The sequence below is a fragment of the Cyprinus carpio genome, chromosome A20, assembly GCF_018340385.1.
Source record: "Cyprinus carpio isolate SPL01 chromosome A20, ASM1834038v1, whole genome shotgun sequence".
Taxonomy (NCBI): domain Eukaryota; kingdom Metazoa; phylum Chordata; class Actinopteri; order Cypriniformes; family Cyprinidae; genus Cyprinus; species Cyprinus carpio.
This window is the reverse complement of record NC_056591.1, coordinates 19,007,184-19,023,730: the sequence shown is the minus strand read 5'-3', so window position 1 is coordinate 19,023,730 and position 16,547 is coordinate 19,007,184. Positions and strand designations below refer to the sequence as shown.

Below are 16,547 nucleotides of genomic sequence, written 5' to 3'. Positions count from 1 at the left end.
CACATCAAGTCAAGTAGAGAGAGAGTCATGTAATAAAGTAATATGATATTTCTGAAGTGTGAGGATTATGTAATCCTAAAAATGCAAAAGTTATTTATTCATTTATGACAAAGCTCTTACTCATCATCCTAACACATTTGCTTTTCAGTTGCTGGGTGCTTTTAATGTGCTAAATGGCTTCAACTCACTGATTGTCCAAAACACCATGTGAGATCTTCTTCTTATCATTTTAATTTTATTTTACATTTTTAGCTGAAATTAAGTCGAGTAATAAAGACTTGGAATACTCTTTATTATTTTAATTTCTTCTTTGATGCCATCTTCAATGATTTCTAACCAAGAACTTCATGTTTCTTCTCTTTTATCACACAGTCTCACAGGGTTAAATACATACGCTCACAATTTCACAGTGTCTCTTAGTTCTGTGTTTGCCACCTCCAAAGTTCAAAGCATAATATCTACACTGTTGATGGATCCCTACATTTACAGTCTCAGTGTTAAGTCTCTAGGTAAAACACTGCACCAGTATTTTTAGTCACTTGTTCAATCTATCCAGCCATTCCTACCCAAATTTTTACCACCACAGTATTTTCTTATCTTTTGCAGGCATGGTATACATGGAGGCACCTACAGGAAAAGTGTGTTATAATTCAAGACAACAACTGAACTGTACCAGTATCGAAGTTATGAGCAAGTGCGTGTGGCAGATGTCCAGAGGTAATGAGGACCCAATGATTCTGGGACCAGGAAGTGAAATACAGCTGTCAGATAATTGTACAGAACTCTCAACAGTCACATTGCTGAAGACAAATGGATACTGGTCAGGTGTGTTGAATGCAATCATATGAATAAAGCAGGATTCCATTTACCATGTAGTGCTAATTTATCATTTTCTTGATATTCCAGGAATATACAGCTGCCTTTTTGTTACTGGGAACATAGCCCACATGGGCATAGCACCTATTCAAATTGCACTGCTGCCAGAGGTCATTAATGTGACAAGCAATCCACAAACTGCAGATTGTTCTGGACCATCACCAACCAAAGTTAGCATCTCATGTTCCATCGAAAACAGCACTGAAACCTACAAAGTCATGCTAAAACTCGGAAGTGTGGAAATTGCACCAATTAAAGAAGGTAAGGCTATAATTATATTATAAATCTCACATTCGATGGAACGTGAAGCTGACTTTTTATTATCCAGAGCAAATGATCAATTGAGTCTGCAAGTCGCATAAGGTTTATATTATTTTTATGTAAACATAGAATTTTAATAGTTTTTATAATTATTTACTATTAGTTAATTTACATAGTATCACAAATGTAAACGTGTTTCAGCTCTAATGAAAAATGAAAAACCCTCATTCATGAAGTGCAAACTTCAAAAATGTGCCTTGCAGTGGCTCCAAAAAGGAGTTGGATATAGGTCACACTTTAAAATGAATGTATGTCATTTCATTAGAATAAAGTCAAAATAAAAAAAGACTCTTAAATGATAAAATATATAACTATAGGCTACTGTAAAAAAAAAATCATAATAATGATAGATAGATAGATAGATAGATAGATAGATAGATAGATAGATAGATAGATAGATAGATAGATTAATTTTATGAGATCTATAAATTTTTAAGATACTTTTGTTACATATGTTACAAGAATATTGTACTTATCCATAATTGGAAGTGAACACAGATAAAAAATGCTACCCATTTTTTGCAGAAAACAATGGAATCATCAAGTATACAGCAGAATTCCCTGTTGATTGTCAGGCAGTAGGCAAACCAACTTCACTTGAGGCCAGTTGCACTTTAGAGAACTCTTTGAATCAGCTGCGAAATCGCACAATAAAAGTACCAATCATTTACCGTAAGTACTGAAAGTCATGTTTTACTAATGCAAATGTATGCCATTGTACAAAACCCCTTGGTGATTGGTAAAGTCAAAAAAAATATATATATATATATATTTGGATGATTCATTTGTTTGTTTGTTTGTTTTTATAGCCAGTGACCTGTTTTGTGCAGAGGAACAAATTGCAGAGAGAATATGGCCAAAAACAAAGAATAATGAAACAGCCACTATAGATTGCACTGCGCCTGGGAGAGAGGGCTCAATGAAACGCAAATGCACTGGACAAACATGGGGTGAAGAAGTCTCTCTGTGTGTTAAATCAGTCCTGAATAGTGTTGCTTTGCAAGCAAAGGTATGCAAATCTAGAAGAGGTGACTGATGCTGTGTGACTTAAAACTTGAAGACATAAATATGGCATCTGAACTGTGCCTTTAATGTGGAAATGTCTATTTTTTATCTCTCTCCAGGATTTTGAAAAGGGACTTGGAGCAACACAAGAAGTCGCTCAGTTTATCTTTCAGAGTTTGAAAAATAACACAGCTGATGAGGGCGAGAACACTTTTGGTGATGTCAAGGCTGCAGTTTCTGTTTTCCTAACAATGAACAAGGCATCAGTAAACATGCCACTAGGCGAGAACCTTCTTGCAGTAAGCATTTCAACCATTTCACTCACTTTTGATATATATATATATATATATATATATATATATATATATATATATATATATACAGTATATATATATAGATATATATATATATATATATATATATATATTATTATTTTTTTTATTTTTTTCGTATATTAAAATAGAATTTCATCATGTTACAGTCATGTTACAGCTCAGGCTCTAACATTATCAAAATGGTTAACATATTTGCAGTTACCAGTTACAGTAAAAAAAAAAAAAAAAAAAAAAAAACTGTTCTCTTATAGGATTTCATTGACTCGGCCAGCAGCATGCTGAACGTAACCTGGGAAGTGGGAGACAAGGAAGAGACCAGTTCACTGGCTACACAATATCTGTCATCCGTTGAAGGCCTCGTGAAAAACATCCGAATAAATGCCACTGAGGGCTACAACTCCTCAAACATTCAGCTTCAGATCTGCCGAAACGGCAGTTCTTGCAACAGAACCGTTTTCAATGTTGACGTTGAGCTGAATGCAACAGCAGATATGGTGAAAACAGTAGGATTACAGAGTTTGGCCAACCGCCTGCCAAAACTGGGCTATGAGAATGCAACGTTTCCTAGCATAGTCGTATCCAGCACAGTTGAGAACAACACTCAGGCGTCAGTGAATATCAGAATGGCTTTTCCAAATGAACAGGGCGCCAGTGCCAAGATGACCTGCGTGTTCTGGAACGTCACTGAGCTAAGATGGTCAAATGAGGGCTGCGAATTTGTTAAAGGGCCCGGGAACCTTGCCTACTGTGAATGCAACCATCTCACCTCCTTCTCCATGCTCATGTCTAAGCATGCAGTAAGCATGCCTTTTCTAGATCAGCTCACGTACGTCGGACTGGGAGTCTCCATATGTTCTCTAATAGTCTACATCATCATCGAGTGTTTGGTCTGGAGAGCCGTAGTCAAATCCAACCTCTCCCACTTCCGGCACACTGCTCTCCTCAACATCGCTCTGTGTTTGCTTTTGGCAGACTGCAGCTTCTTAGCTTCCTCCTTCCCATCAATCCTAAATGAAACCCTGTGCCTTGTTTTGGTGGTGGCGAAGCATTACTTCTTCCTTGCGATGTTCTTTTGGATGCTGTGTCTGAGTGTCATGTTGGTCCACCAGCTCATTTTCGTCTTCAGCCATATCGGGAAAAAGATGTACATGATCCTCGGATTCACCATTGGCTACGTTTGTCCGACAGTGACTGTGGCTGTTACATACGTGTACTACGACCAAACACGTGACATCCCATACTACAGCTCTAAAACCTGCTGGCTTACCTATAAGTCAGCCATGCAGGGATCCATCCACGCATTTCTCTTCCCAGTTGGGACCATCGTGCTGGTGAATTTGTTTTCCATGGTGGTGGTCATTGCAACTGTTTTAAAGCCATCTGGAGCTGAGAGCAACAAAAAGGGAGACAAAGATGCGGCGAAAAGCATCATCAAAGTGATTATGTTTCTCACGCCTGTTTTTGGTGGGACTTGGATTCTGGGGCTTTTTGTGTTTCTGATGGACGACTTCACACAGTTTATTACATATGTAGTGCATTACACATTCACCATTGTCAACTCTCTGCAGGTATTTACATCAGTCTTTACATGCAAATTATAACACTTTAAATAGTACAATAGATGTATTAAATTATTTATACCTGATTCCTCTGTATCATCTATACCTTCTAGGGCTTCTTCATCTTGTTGACAGGATGTTTTGCAGAAAAAAGGGTATGCACTGAAATTTACATTACAGCTTTTTGTATAGTTAGTGCCACAGGACACTCACATGTTTTTTTTGTTTTTTTCAGGTCCGAGATGAAATACTGAGAATAGTTCTGGGGGTAAGTTCTGGGGAAAACATAAAATTCTTAATTAAAAAAAAAAAAAAAACATGATTAAAAATATAAAACTGTGATTTCCTTCCATCAGAAATCAGCAAAGGAGCAAGGAACAGTAACAACCACAAAATAAATGATCCATACAAGTAAATGCACACAGGGTAAGTGTATGGATATACCTTAATTGTCTTGTTTGATTCACAACCAAGAGTGTTTATGTAAGGGAAAATTCTAGGCAAGCCACATTTATTTATATAGTACTTGATACAATACAGATTGTTTCAAAGCAGCTTCAGAGTAATAGACAGGAAAAAAGCACATCCATTCCAGCTGTAAAGCAGCTCTACAAAAGACAACAGTGCCATTATTCAGCCCAGTTTATTTCAAATATTGATTTAGTTCAATTCAGTAGCGATGTCAATGTTGAAAAGTTAATCAATTCTGAAACAAATTCAATTAAGCTGTAAAGCAGTGAAAGACAATAGTGTCATTATTCAACTCAGGTCGGTCAATGTTTATTCAATTCACTTCCATAACAGAGTCAGTGTTCATCAATTATTAAACAACTTCAAAGGCATCTCTACAGAAGACAATACAAATTCTTAAGAAATTTCCTTAATAAATTTTCTGTTTCCAATTTGCATTGCAGAAGGAACATGTAAAACATGACAGGATATTGATCCACCTCTGAACCCACAGCAGCAACAAAAATAGGAGAGGGAGCGCAACTGTTTGGTGAAGACCTAAAAGTACTTATTGTACTTTAAAAGACTTAGCATCTATGGAACAAAGTGTAGGCTGTGGTCATCCCTTTTTATTTACTGAATAACATTAGGAACAAACAGTGAGAAATAGATTTAAAAAACATTGATTTTCCTGATTCTGTTTTTAAAAGAACAAAAGTGCTGCTGTATATATGTAGCAATTATCTATAGTTTTCTACCCTGATTGTTGTTGTCTTTTATTTAACACTGTTCTACACGTCTTATAAAGATGTATCTCTATGCAATGTAAAAAGTGGTCACCTACTTTGGTTGTAAGCTGATTAGTTTTAGCTCTGCTTCTATTTTGCAAAACATAAGGAACTATGACATCAACCTCTATGTACTATTTAGTAATTCTGACTAAATATCTGAAGAACCAAAGTTAATTTAACACATCTTAAGCACTCTACTTGAGCTTGACATATTTTTTTTAGTTTTTTCTCTTGTTAGACCTATTTCCTTGTTTCTTGTAAAGGGATATGGAAAATTGAGAGACAAGATTGTTAATAAAGATGTTTACTGTAAGATGTTTCATCAATAAAATACTTTGCTTATCAAAGAGTGATGTTATTCAGATGTCAAATATGATGACATGGTTTAGTTCTGCCTGTAGATCACAGCTATAATGGCGACAGTAAGAGCTATAGTTCCTGCAGCACCACCGATCAGAACTCCCAGAATTCCTCCATCAATGTGCTGTTTCTCACAGGTGTCTCCTGTGTACACAATGGCCTGTCCAGAGACACACCTGCAGAATGCATATAACTGTCACCATATAAACCACACAAACAAAAGCCATTTTTTATTCTTAAACAACAAACTCTGCCTTTATCCTTTGGCTGCTCCTGTTAGGGGTCGCCACAGTGGAATTGTTTGGCACAAGTTTTATGCCAAATGACCTTCCTGATGCAACCAGGTGAAGCAACTCCTGATGCAACTCGTTCAACCCAAGTGGGACACACTTCTTAAACAACAAACTGTGGTTTTATATTGAAATAAGGTGAGATAAGAGTCAGATTTAGGTGCACTAACCTGCAAGTTGCTTTCCCCTGATGTACAACACACACACCTCCATTATGGCAGGGGTTTGGCTGACATGGGTCACTGATCGCTCGTGGCTGCCGGACTTTTGGTCTGTTATAGCTTTCTTCTACAGATTGAGGGTCGTTTGAGAAGTCCGCTTTGATTGGAACTTCTGATTTTAAAAGATGTGCCAAATCTGGTTGTAAAAGATCACACTTTTAACAATTAGCAAATACACGTATCACAATAGTTATCACAATATACAGTAGTAATTACGGGGATGGTTGAAACAGTTTCACACTACATTCAGATTTTTCTGACATTTCCATTAAAGAAAATTCTAACCATCAAAATTAACAGTGATTATCAGGTCGTCGTTCTTGAGGAAGTCTCTCCTGCGGAGCTGATCGTGCGAGATGAATGTGCCCCAGCCAAACTCTGGACCTCTGTAGCAAACGCAACTTTCATCCCATTCTTCAAATGAAGTTGGTTTACTCCACCGCGAGTCAGCATCTAAGTTAGTGATTCAATGGGTTTAATTAAATCATTCAAAAATCATAAAACCTAGAGTCCTGCAAAGTGAAATAAAAGTGGAATATATAACAGAGGAATATATAGATAGATAGATAGATAGATAGATAGATAGATAGATAGATAGATAGATAGATAGATAGATAGATAGATAGATAGACGCACCAGTGGTGAAGCTTCTGCTGTTAGACATTTGAAGTGTTGTGTCTGGATTTTGGTCCATGACCGATACAGTAACTTGCCGATTCGCTGCAGGCCATTCTAAAACTGCGTCATTCTCACCAGTAAAGAGGTGAAATGTAATTCCAACAAAGTCTTCGGATGAGTTTTTCCTGCCGTTTGGATAAACATTAATTCCATAAGCGTAACCCTCAGAGTTGTAAAAACGGGAACTCTGGACTCTTTCACCGTGTGGGACAGATTTAAGGAGGTTGGTGAAGTTCTGGATCCTCCAGACAGCATTTGGGCATGATGTTTCAGTCAGAGTTATGTCATCTACAAAGATCCCTCCTGATGTTTTGTTGGAACCAACAATTCCCTGAAAGAAATACCGGAACTTTTCCTCAACATTTAGAGTGACGTGTGCAATTTTCCATGACTCGTCCCCATCCCCTGAAGAAATCAAAAAGGTGCACAGTATTTAATATATAACACATAGTAACTATATAACATATACTGTACTGTACAGTATGTATGCGGAAGACTGAAGACAATGAGTGCAGTGCTGAAAAGGGGTGGGGCTACATAGGATCTATATGTTGCATTATAACTAACCTGTGAATGTGTAAACTTTGCTGACTTTGCGAACATTTCCGGACCCATCATCCCTTCTGACCCAAATGATAAGCTGGTCACCAGGGTCTCCACTCATCCTGTAGAAGAACTCAAGGCACTGCTGGTTCCTCTTGGGGTAAAGAATCCGTGACTCCAGCAAAGCACTGTGTCCCTCAGCTTTGTTAGCGGTGTCAAACTTCATATAATAACCTGCATCTAATAACAATGAATCATAGTGTTTATGCAAAATGGCTTTAATAAATATTTGGACTTTTAATATATTGTATATTGTTGTCAAATTGTCCTTATTTAAATAAAAATAAAATAATGCTAACTAGTTTGCTAAAACAGAAGAAAATTTAAATTGCAAGAGTAACTTGTGATAGTCTTGGAAATGTTGGTTAGACTAGAAAATACTTTTTTTTTAAAGTTATATTTTACAAAATGTAAGGTAATTTCCATCAAAATTACTGTTGCCAACTTCATGCAATACATATATTTTTAAAATCCTTATTGTTAAGCCCTGACGATGATTTATTCTTTTAACTAAATTTAAGTAATTTCAACTGAAATTCTCAAAGTGTCTCCTTACCTCTGCATTGCCCTCCAAGTGTGTGGTCTTTTACATCTGAAGAGCTCAAAGTCTGAACCCAGTCAGCATCATCCTCATCATACTGAATCATTCCACAAATGTTGATCTGCTCAAAGGCACATTGATCCAGAAGAGTGAGGAATGCACCTGAAAGAAACCAAGTCGATATGGCAGTACTGCAAGTATGGAATGTTTATGTTTTATTGGCTTTTCAAACATGCACAAAATATGTCCATGTTTGTAAGAGGTAGTTGTTGCATTTTCTAACTTACTGCATTCATACATGCGATTCAGTCTCTCCAAATCAAGAGCACTGAAGTCTAAGCGCTGTCCTATTATGTTATTGAAAGCAGGGATGGTGGTGGTTATGGTGGGAATATCAGGGTCCTTGTTGAAAGACAGAGGTCTGTAGTGCATGATGGACTCATAATCATAGGGCGTGTTTAAGTCAGTTATAAAATCATCCTCATACTTATTGAAATTGTGCTCCTTTCCTGCACAAATGAAGGTGAAAATAGAAAAGTGCATATTTTCCATCCTTCCTCAATAATTTTGCAATGCAATGCACAAATCTGCATGAGCTATAGTGAGCAACATATCAGAAGATAGATTATTATAATAGATGCAATAATAACCTGGAATGATCTGATCCCACCAGATATGAACATAGTCATCCCTGTCTGAACGAGACTGCTCATGGTAGAAACCCAGTGCATGAAGAAGTTCATGTTCTACAATGGCCTTGGTGTCACATCTGTCTCCTATAGAGACGTTCTGCCCTGTCTTTAAATCTCCGACAAATGACCAACATCTGTTACCATGACAAAACAAAGAAATATGTGATATTAAAAATGTGACATTCCAACTTTCGTGACATATCATAAAAGACGAATCAATAAATGTGACATTCCAACTTTCGTGACATATCAGACAGGCTGAATTTTACTTACCCATCCAGCTTTGTGAAAGAAATGTAGGTGCTCTCTCCTTCATAGGGCTTAAAGTCCACACAAGATTTAAGGCGATACATTTCAAATGCTTGAAGAATCACTCCTTTTGCATTAAGATCTAAACAAGTGAAGCTTTATGAATTTTCTCATCTTGGAAATCATTTTGCTGATTTTGCATTTGCTGTAATAGAAAATAATCTCACCCAAACTATCTGTAAGGATGTATGGAATGGGAAACTCCCATCTTGCTTTTTTATCTAATATTGCATTTCTTCGTGGCTGGGAGATAAGAATCCATTTTAGGAATGATCAAAATAGTGATGATGAGACTGAACAGTAAATACGATACAATAAAATAAAAGGCAGTAGAGATTTGAACAATGGATTTTTTTTCTGAAAGGAAAGACTTACATCTCCAGCAATATCTCCTTCAAACAAATCTCTTTGGGAATCTGAATGTATAAAATATTATCTTATTGAAATGACAAATACAATGGATATAATACAGATTTTAATGCACAGAGTATACTTATGTAAAGCATATAAAGTTTGTCAAACTTCGCTACTTTTAGTATACAAATACATTTTTTAACTGACCTAAATTGATTTCAGGAATGTCCTCCCGTAATTCACCTGCATCTGCATCCTCACCTAACATTTAATAAAGCATAAATATCTGTAAGAGTCTCTACAAATACTATAGATAACATTTAAATTAACATGATCATTAAAATATCCAAAGTGTTGTACCATACTGAGTTGGAAGGGCATGCGCCTGCAAGGTAGATTGATTAAATTAGATTAATATATTTACATAGGTTGCGTTTGCTTTACCATAGTTCAGTCTGTTCAGTCACAGTTACCCTTTTTTTTCCATTTAAAAATATCAGTAATTAATGAAGTTTGAAATACCTTGAGTGTGAGAAGTACTATGAAGGAAGTGATTCTCCACACGGAGTCCATGTTAACTCAGCGAGACGAGAACAGGGTTTAACGCACTTATACAAACATATCAATAAAGTCAGAATTGGAGTGGAACTTTGATCTGAAAACTAAAGACAATTACCAGGTGAAGTGACACACGTTGAAGGTGTTATTTACTGGCCTGTCACATGTATAGTGAAGTGTCTGTATACTGCTTACATCAGCTCTTCTTTATCTATTTTAGCTCTTCTCTATCTTTATCTTTTTTTTATTTGTATCCATATTTATGTCAACAGTATCAGGAGTTAAATCAATCAGAATGGTTAGGGTTACGCTGTTACAAAAGAGTCACTCATATCATTTGATGAGCAACGAAGCACTAAATGTAATTTAGACTTAATTGGCCATATTTGAGCAGCAATGCTGTATTTAATAGGCAATGATAAAAACTGGAATATTAGGAAAAAACACATTTTTATGCTTGAAATGTAAATGAAAATATGTAATGAAAATAATAACAGCCATAAAGACATGTTTCTGTATTTAAATTAATATAGTGGAATTTATTTGGCAGACCACAGTTTTTGTTTAAAGTACAAAGGCTTATATGTAAATGAAACTTTTTAATATCTGATCTGCAAATGTATAGGTTATAAGTTTACTACAGGCCAAGATATGGAGATCAGCATAACCTCAGCCCTGAAACATTGGTGAATACAGTCATATCATATCAGGGAGATTTCAGATAAGATTAAGATATTATCATATCATTAACATTAAAGTCCACTAGAAAACAAGGTTAAACTAGAAGGGAGAGGCTATTATGTGAGTCTAGGAGAGCATACGTCTAAGTGGACGTCCATGACATGTGGAGTCCCACAAGGCTCAATTCTTGCACCGCTCTTGTTTAGCCTGTATATGCTCAAATAATGAGAAAGAACCAAATTGCCTATCACAGCTATGCTGATGATACACAGATTTACCTAGCCTTATCGCCAAATGACTACAGCCCCATTGACTCTCTCTGCAAATGTATTGATGAAATTAATAGTTGGATGTGCCAGAACTTTCTTCAGTTAAACAAGGAAATAACTGAAGTAATTGCATTTGGAAACAAAGACGAAGTTTTCAAGGTGAATGCATACCTTGACTCTAGGGGTCAAACAACTAAAAATCAAGTCAGGAATCTTGGTGTGAGTCGGGAGACAGACCTTAGTTTCAGTAGTCATGTCAAAGCAGTAACTAAATCAGCATACTATCATCTAAAAAAAATTGCAAGAATTAGATGTTTTGTTTCCAGTCAAGACTTGGAGAAACTTGTTCATGCCTTTATCACCAGCAGGGTGGACTATTGTAATCGTCTCCTCACCGGCCTTCCCAAGAAGACCATTAGACATCTGCAGCTCATCCAGAACGCTGCTGCCAGGATTCTGACTAGAACCAGAAAATCTGAGCATATCACTTCTCAGGTCCTTACACTGGCTTCCAGTTACATTTAGGATTGATTTTAAAGTACTTTTACTCATTTATAAATCACTCAATGATCATGGACCAAAATATATTGCAGATATGTTCACTGAATATAAACCTAATAGAGCACTCAGATCATTAGGATCGAGTCAGTTAGAAATACCAAGGGTTCACACAAAACAAGGGGAGTCTGCCTTTAGTTACTATGCCGCCCGCAGTTGGAATCAGCTTCCAGAACAGATCAGATGTGCTAAAACATTAGTCACATTTAAATCTAGACTCAAAACTCATCTGTTTAGCTGTACATTTATTGAATGAGCACTGTGCAATGTTCGAACTGATTGCACTGTATCTTACGTATTCACTGTATTTTATGTAAAATCATTTTCTATTTTAACTGTTTTAAATTCATTTTAAATAAGTCAATTTTTAAATCATTTTCAAAGTTTTAAAATTACTTGTTTTTTCTTAGTTTTTTAATTATTTTTCTTCATGATTATTTTACTTTCTTTTATGTAAAGCACTTTGAATTACCATTGTGTACGAAATGTGCTAAAAAAATAAAATTCCCACTTTACACCTTGCATGTAGGTGTGTCACTTCAGAAGCCAGTGCAATATGTAACAAAACCTTACTGTTCACTGCATTAAAATGACAATTTGACAAACAAGTGTAATTTAAGACTTTATTGAGAGCGCTTAAAAACAGAGCGAGTATATTAAACACAGATTTTTCGCAGTATGACTGTCATACTTCCATTTTAAAAATGTTTTAACTGACGTTCTCCACTATGCACACAGCTTTCTCTCTTCAGACTTCAGAATTTGACACCTGTTTCAAGAGATTAAAAAAGTAAATTCTCTCATATGATTTCTTAAATATATCATATTCATTTATCAAACAAGTGATATTTCCTAATTAATTATTGGTAGATCAAAAGGTTGGTAGTTAAACCAATAAGCACTTAATTATGTAAGTCCTTTTGATCAATAAGAATAAAACTGCTATATTTACCATAACTGAGCACAGACTTATTGGCCTCAAACCTTCGGTGCAACTGGAACTTCACTGTTTATCAGGCTTGTTAAGTCTTCAAAGAGACACACAAAAAAATATGTTAGACAATAACAGTATTAATGTCTAAGACAGAATGTGACAGTCAGTGTAACATACCCTTAAAGTCAACAAAGACAATGAGGTCATCATTTTTCAGGTAATTCCGTCTGCGCAAGTCGTTGTGTTTTATGAAACTCCTCCATCCCAATGAATCGCCTCGATAACACTGGCAACTTGGGTCAAAGGTCCCAACATTTCTTGGATTGTCCCATATTAGTTTGTCTCCACTGACTAGGGAACAGGAAGACAAAAAGGATGTGCTGTTGTTGTTGTTGTTGTACTTTAATCACAATACAAATCATCATAACTCTTAGTATACCTGTGCTCATGTCAGTAGTGAGGCTACGAGCAGAGGACATCCTCAGCTTAATGTCTGGATCCTGGTCCATCACCACTATGGTGGCCTGGCGGTTCACAGCAGGCCACTGCATCACAATGTCATTGTCACCACTTGCCAGATGGAAGTACAGACCAGTGTAGTTGCCCGTGTAATCAGAGTAACCAGACAGTGGTCGTACTTGAATGCCAAAACCATAACCCTCAGAACTATAGAAACGAGGGCTGTTCAGCACGGTGTTGTAGTCTGCTGTTTTCAGGATGCTCGAAAAGTTCTGGATGCGCCAGACAGCGGCAGGGCAGTGCGTTTCCGTAAGGCTGATGTCATCGATGAATATGCCTCCTCCAGAGTTAGCGGGGTCTCCTCTTACTCCCTGGAATGCATAGCGGAACTTTGCCCCTATTTGCATCGGCACATGAGCAATTTTCCAAGTTTTGTCTTCATCAGCTGGGGGAGGAAAACCTTTTGTTATCACCACATTAATTTTATGATAAGCGATTACATAAGGGATCATTTACGAGATAGTAAATGATTAAGCATGTTGTTTTGATTATACACAATAAATAAATGAATAAGTGGACTTTGAACATTGATTTAAAATTATTTTACAATCTTGCATTTATCATATCTTAAAGCTTTCCTGCAGTACACATTATTGATAACAAAGGTAACAAAGCAGGGTTTTCACAGCAATGCCAAATAAGAGCCATTTTTGGTTACCCCAAGGATCTTTCAGTTCTTAACAGTTACCCTGCATCTGAATATGCCTACTTGTAAACTATATAGTAGGTGAAAAACAAGTTGCAGCCGAATAGTATGTCCAAATTCATAATATTCATAAATCAGAAGACAAAAATATTGAGATGACTTAATATTTATTATTTTTAAACTACATGTAGTACCTACTATTCAGTATGCAATTTCAGATGCACCTTTGGAAAAAAAAAATCTTTTTAAATAATCTTTTTTTTTTTTTTACTATAAAGAACCAATGTTAAAATTCCATGGATATTAAAGGTTCCTCATAGGCTACTAGTAGTTCAAAAAGGCAAATGATTACCCCAGACCGTAAGGAGTTTCTTTAATTTACGCACGGTTCCTGTTCCATCATCCATCTTGGCCCAAATTACTAGCCTGTCCTTTACACTTCCTGTCATCTTGTAGAAAAATTGGAGGCATTGCATCTTCCTCTTTGGATACAGGATGCGGGACTCGAGGAGAGCAGACTGCTCTAAATTTCCAGTGGAGGTGTCAAAGTGCATAGTATATCCTAAATCTAAAAATCACAAGGCAAGAATGTGATTAAACTGGTCAGACCGCAGCCATTTCGAGAAATGGTACTTTTCAGGTGATTGAGATTTTTAACCTCTGCATTGTCCACTGAGTGTATGGTCCTCGGAGCCAGGAGAGCTTTTAAGATGGACCCAATCAGCATCGTCAGTGGAACTCTGTATCATCCCACAAATGTTTATGTTTTCAAAAGTGCATTGGTCCAGCAGGGTAAGAGAAGAGGCTGAAGCAAATAAATAATAATTGAATAAACAATTTTTTTCATACATTTACATCTATATATATATATATATATATATATATATATATATATATATATATATATATATATATATATATATATTATATTATATTAATATCATTAACGTACAGCAGTTGTACATTCGATTCAGTCTGACAATATCCATCTCACTAAAGTCCAGGTATTGCCCTATGATGTTAAAGAACTCTGGGATGTTGGTGGTGATGGTAGGAATACTGGGGTCTTTGTTGAAAGCAAATGGACGATAATGCATGACAGATTCATAGTCATATGGAGTATTTAGATCTGTGACAAAACTATCATCATATTTGTTGAAGTTATGCTCCATGCCTAGAAAACAAAAAAAATATGTGATATATGAAAGGCACAAAATTGTAAGATTAAGTAATGACTATTACACAGCAAATGACACTAAACAAACTAACCTTCAGTGACCTGATCTAGCCAGATCTTCACATAGTCATCTCGGTCCTGGCGAGACTGTGTATGGTAAAAGCCCAGGGCATGCAGCAGTTCATGCTCAATCACGGCTTTATGATCACAGCCAGGCCCCAGAGAAAGCACCTGCCCATTCTGTAGATCTCCAACATATGACCAGCACCTGCCACCAATTGCAAGTCTTGTTAGTGTGATTTGTTTATAATAGAAGACTTGATATGTTTTCTGCAAAATTCTGTGTGAACCTGCTTATGCTCAACATTAATATGCTGGTGTTATAACAGAATTTGTTTCCAATGGCTGGCTTCACACATACCCATCTCTCTTCTCAAATTTGATGTATGTCTTCTCGCCCTCGTAAGGTTTGAAATCAACACAGGACTTTAGACGGTACATTTCAAATGCCTGATAAACAGCACCTTTTGCATTAAGGTCTGTGTAAAAAGAAAATAAGTTATCCATATCATCATAATAAAAATACAAATTTGTCAGTTTCCGTTTTTGTACTTGATTTGGAAAGCAATTAAAAAATCACCTACCCAGGCTGTCAGACAGAATGTATGGAATAGGGAACTTCCATCTGTATGTTTTGTCAATAAGACCAACACGACCAGGCTGTAAAGAGATATAGATTTCAATAGACCTTTTCAAAATCAACAATAGATACTGATACATATAAGAAGATAAGAAGATTTTAGCACATGCAAAAAAAAAAAAAAATAAATAAATAAATAAAATATATATATATATATATATATATATATATATATATATATATATATATATATATATATATATATATATATATATATATATATATATATATATAGCATTGATTATGTACTTACAGGTATGGCAATGTCTCCCTCAATCAGCTGGGTTTTTGCTCCTAACAAACAAGATAAAAGTGACATTTTAATAATGTTTTAATTAAGTTGCTCAATAATTTGTAAGTTAATCCAAACCTAAAGTATTTCTTTGAATATACAGTAGCATTAAAATTAACTTTGTTGCCTTTGTTGTGTAATGTAATATATAAAAGTTAGATATAGATTACCAAGATTGATGAAAGGGTTAAAATCGGGTTCATCTTCAACCTCTGTAGAAGAAATAGTGTTATATAACTATTAAGATAAACTGAATAAAAATTCATTATTTACAGTAATTAATTAAAATCAAAGTCTTACCATGAATACGAGTTGAAACTGGAATCTGAAAGTCATGGAAGGAATAGGGTTAAATGCTTTATCAAAGTTAAATAAAAAATTTAAATATCATTTACTCACAGCATGAAGTGCTGCAGCAAGCACTGTAAAGACGAGCAGCCTTGGTAAAAGCATCCTGACAATATGTGGGGTATAAGAAATTGTCATTGCTTAAATTATATGAAGAGAACTTTAACCTTTGACCATGTTTATTAGAGGAATGGCTTTGAAGTGTCTCACTGCTGACAGTACTATTATAACCCGAGGAACATATGTCTCAGTGTTAGCAAATTATGTGCAGTTTACAACGCTTATGCAACAATGCAGCCCAACATATTGAAAATCAGCTCAAGCAATCCATATTCTAGTAAATGCTTCTGTAACCTACTGAATGAAAACAAAAAGAACTGGGCTATTTATAAAGTACAGAAAACAGAAATCCTAGGTCTGTATTAGATCAATCAAGTTGATAGCAAAATAAGTGCTAAAATTGGGGTAAAACTTTGGCAA

The 16,547-nt window shown here is 35.8% G+C and overlaps 3 protein-coding genes across 3 annotated transcripts; 1 reads left to right on the top strand and 2 right to left on the bottom strand.

Moving 5' to 3' along the window:
* The first annotated feature begins 313 nt into the window (after positions 1-313).
* On the top strand, positions 314-4,837 carry adgrf3b (adhesion G protein-coupled receptor F3b). Its single transcript, XM_042778005.1, has 10 exons — positions 314-509; positions 607-825; positions 907-1,137; positions 1,723-1,869; positions 2,007-2,206; positions 2,322-2,501; positions 2,789-4,105; positions 4,210-4,251; positions 4,332-4,364; positions 4,453-4,837. The coding sequence occupies exons 1-10, from the start codon at positions 314-316 to the stop codon at positions 4,492-4,494; spliced, it is 2,607 nt and encodes an 868-aa protein (XP_042633939.1). The 3' UTR covers positions 4,495-4,837.
* Positions 4,838-4,846: 9 nt separating this feature from the next.
* On the bottom strand, positions 4,847-10,038 carry mep1a.2 (meprin A, alpha (PABA peptide hydrolase), tandem duplicate 2). Its single transcript, XM_042778006.1, has 14 exons — positions 9,908-10,038; positions 9,746-9,770; positions 9,593-9,646; positions 9,407-9,447; positions 9,199-9,274; positions 8,996-9,113; positions 8,681-8,856; positions 8,318-8,539; positions 8,046-8,192; positions 7,454-7,669; positions 6,845-7,291; positions 6,494-6,661; positions 6,158-6,344; positions 4,847-5,873 (listed from the first exon to the last, which is right to left on the bottom strand). Exons 1-14 carry the CDS (start codon positions 9,956-9,958, stop codon positions 5,723-5,725), a joined length of 2,079 nt encoding a protein of 692 aa, XP_042633940.1. The 5' UTR covers positions 9,959-10,038; the 3' UTR covers positions 4,847-5,722.
* Positions 10,039-12,060: 2,022 nt separating this feature from the next.
* Positions 12,061-16,209, bottom strand: LOC109067933 (meprin A subunit alpha-like). Its single transcript, XM_042778003.1, has 14 exons — positions 16,119-16,209; positions 16,020-16,044; positions 15,890-15,931; positions 15,681-15,721; positions 15,372-15,447; positions 15,149-15,266; positions 14,820-14,995; positions 14,503-14,724; positions 14,209-14,355; positions 13,903-14,118; positions 12,825-13,289; positions 12,563-12,736; positions 12,404-12,479; positions 12,061-12,220 (listed from the first exon to the last, which is right to left on the bottom strand). Exons 1-13 carry the CDS (start codon positions 16,203-16,205, stop codon positions 12,430-12,432), a joined length of 1,839 nt encoding a protein of 612 aa, XP_042633937.1. The 5' UTR covers positions 16,206-16,209; the 3' UTR covers positions 12,061-12,220; positions 12,404-12,429.
* Between the last annotated feature and the right edge of the window lie 338 nt (positions 16,210-16,547).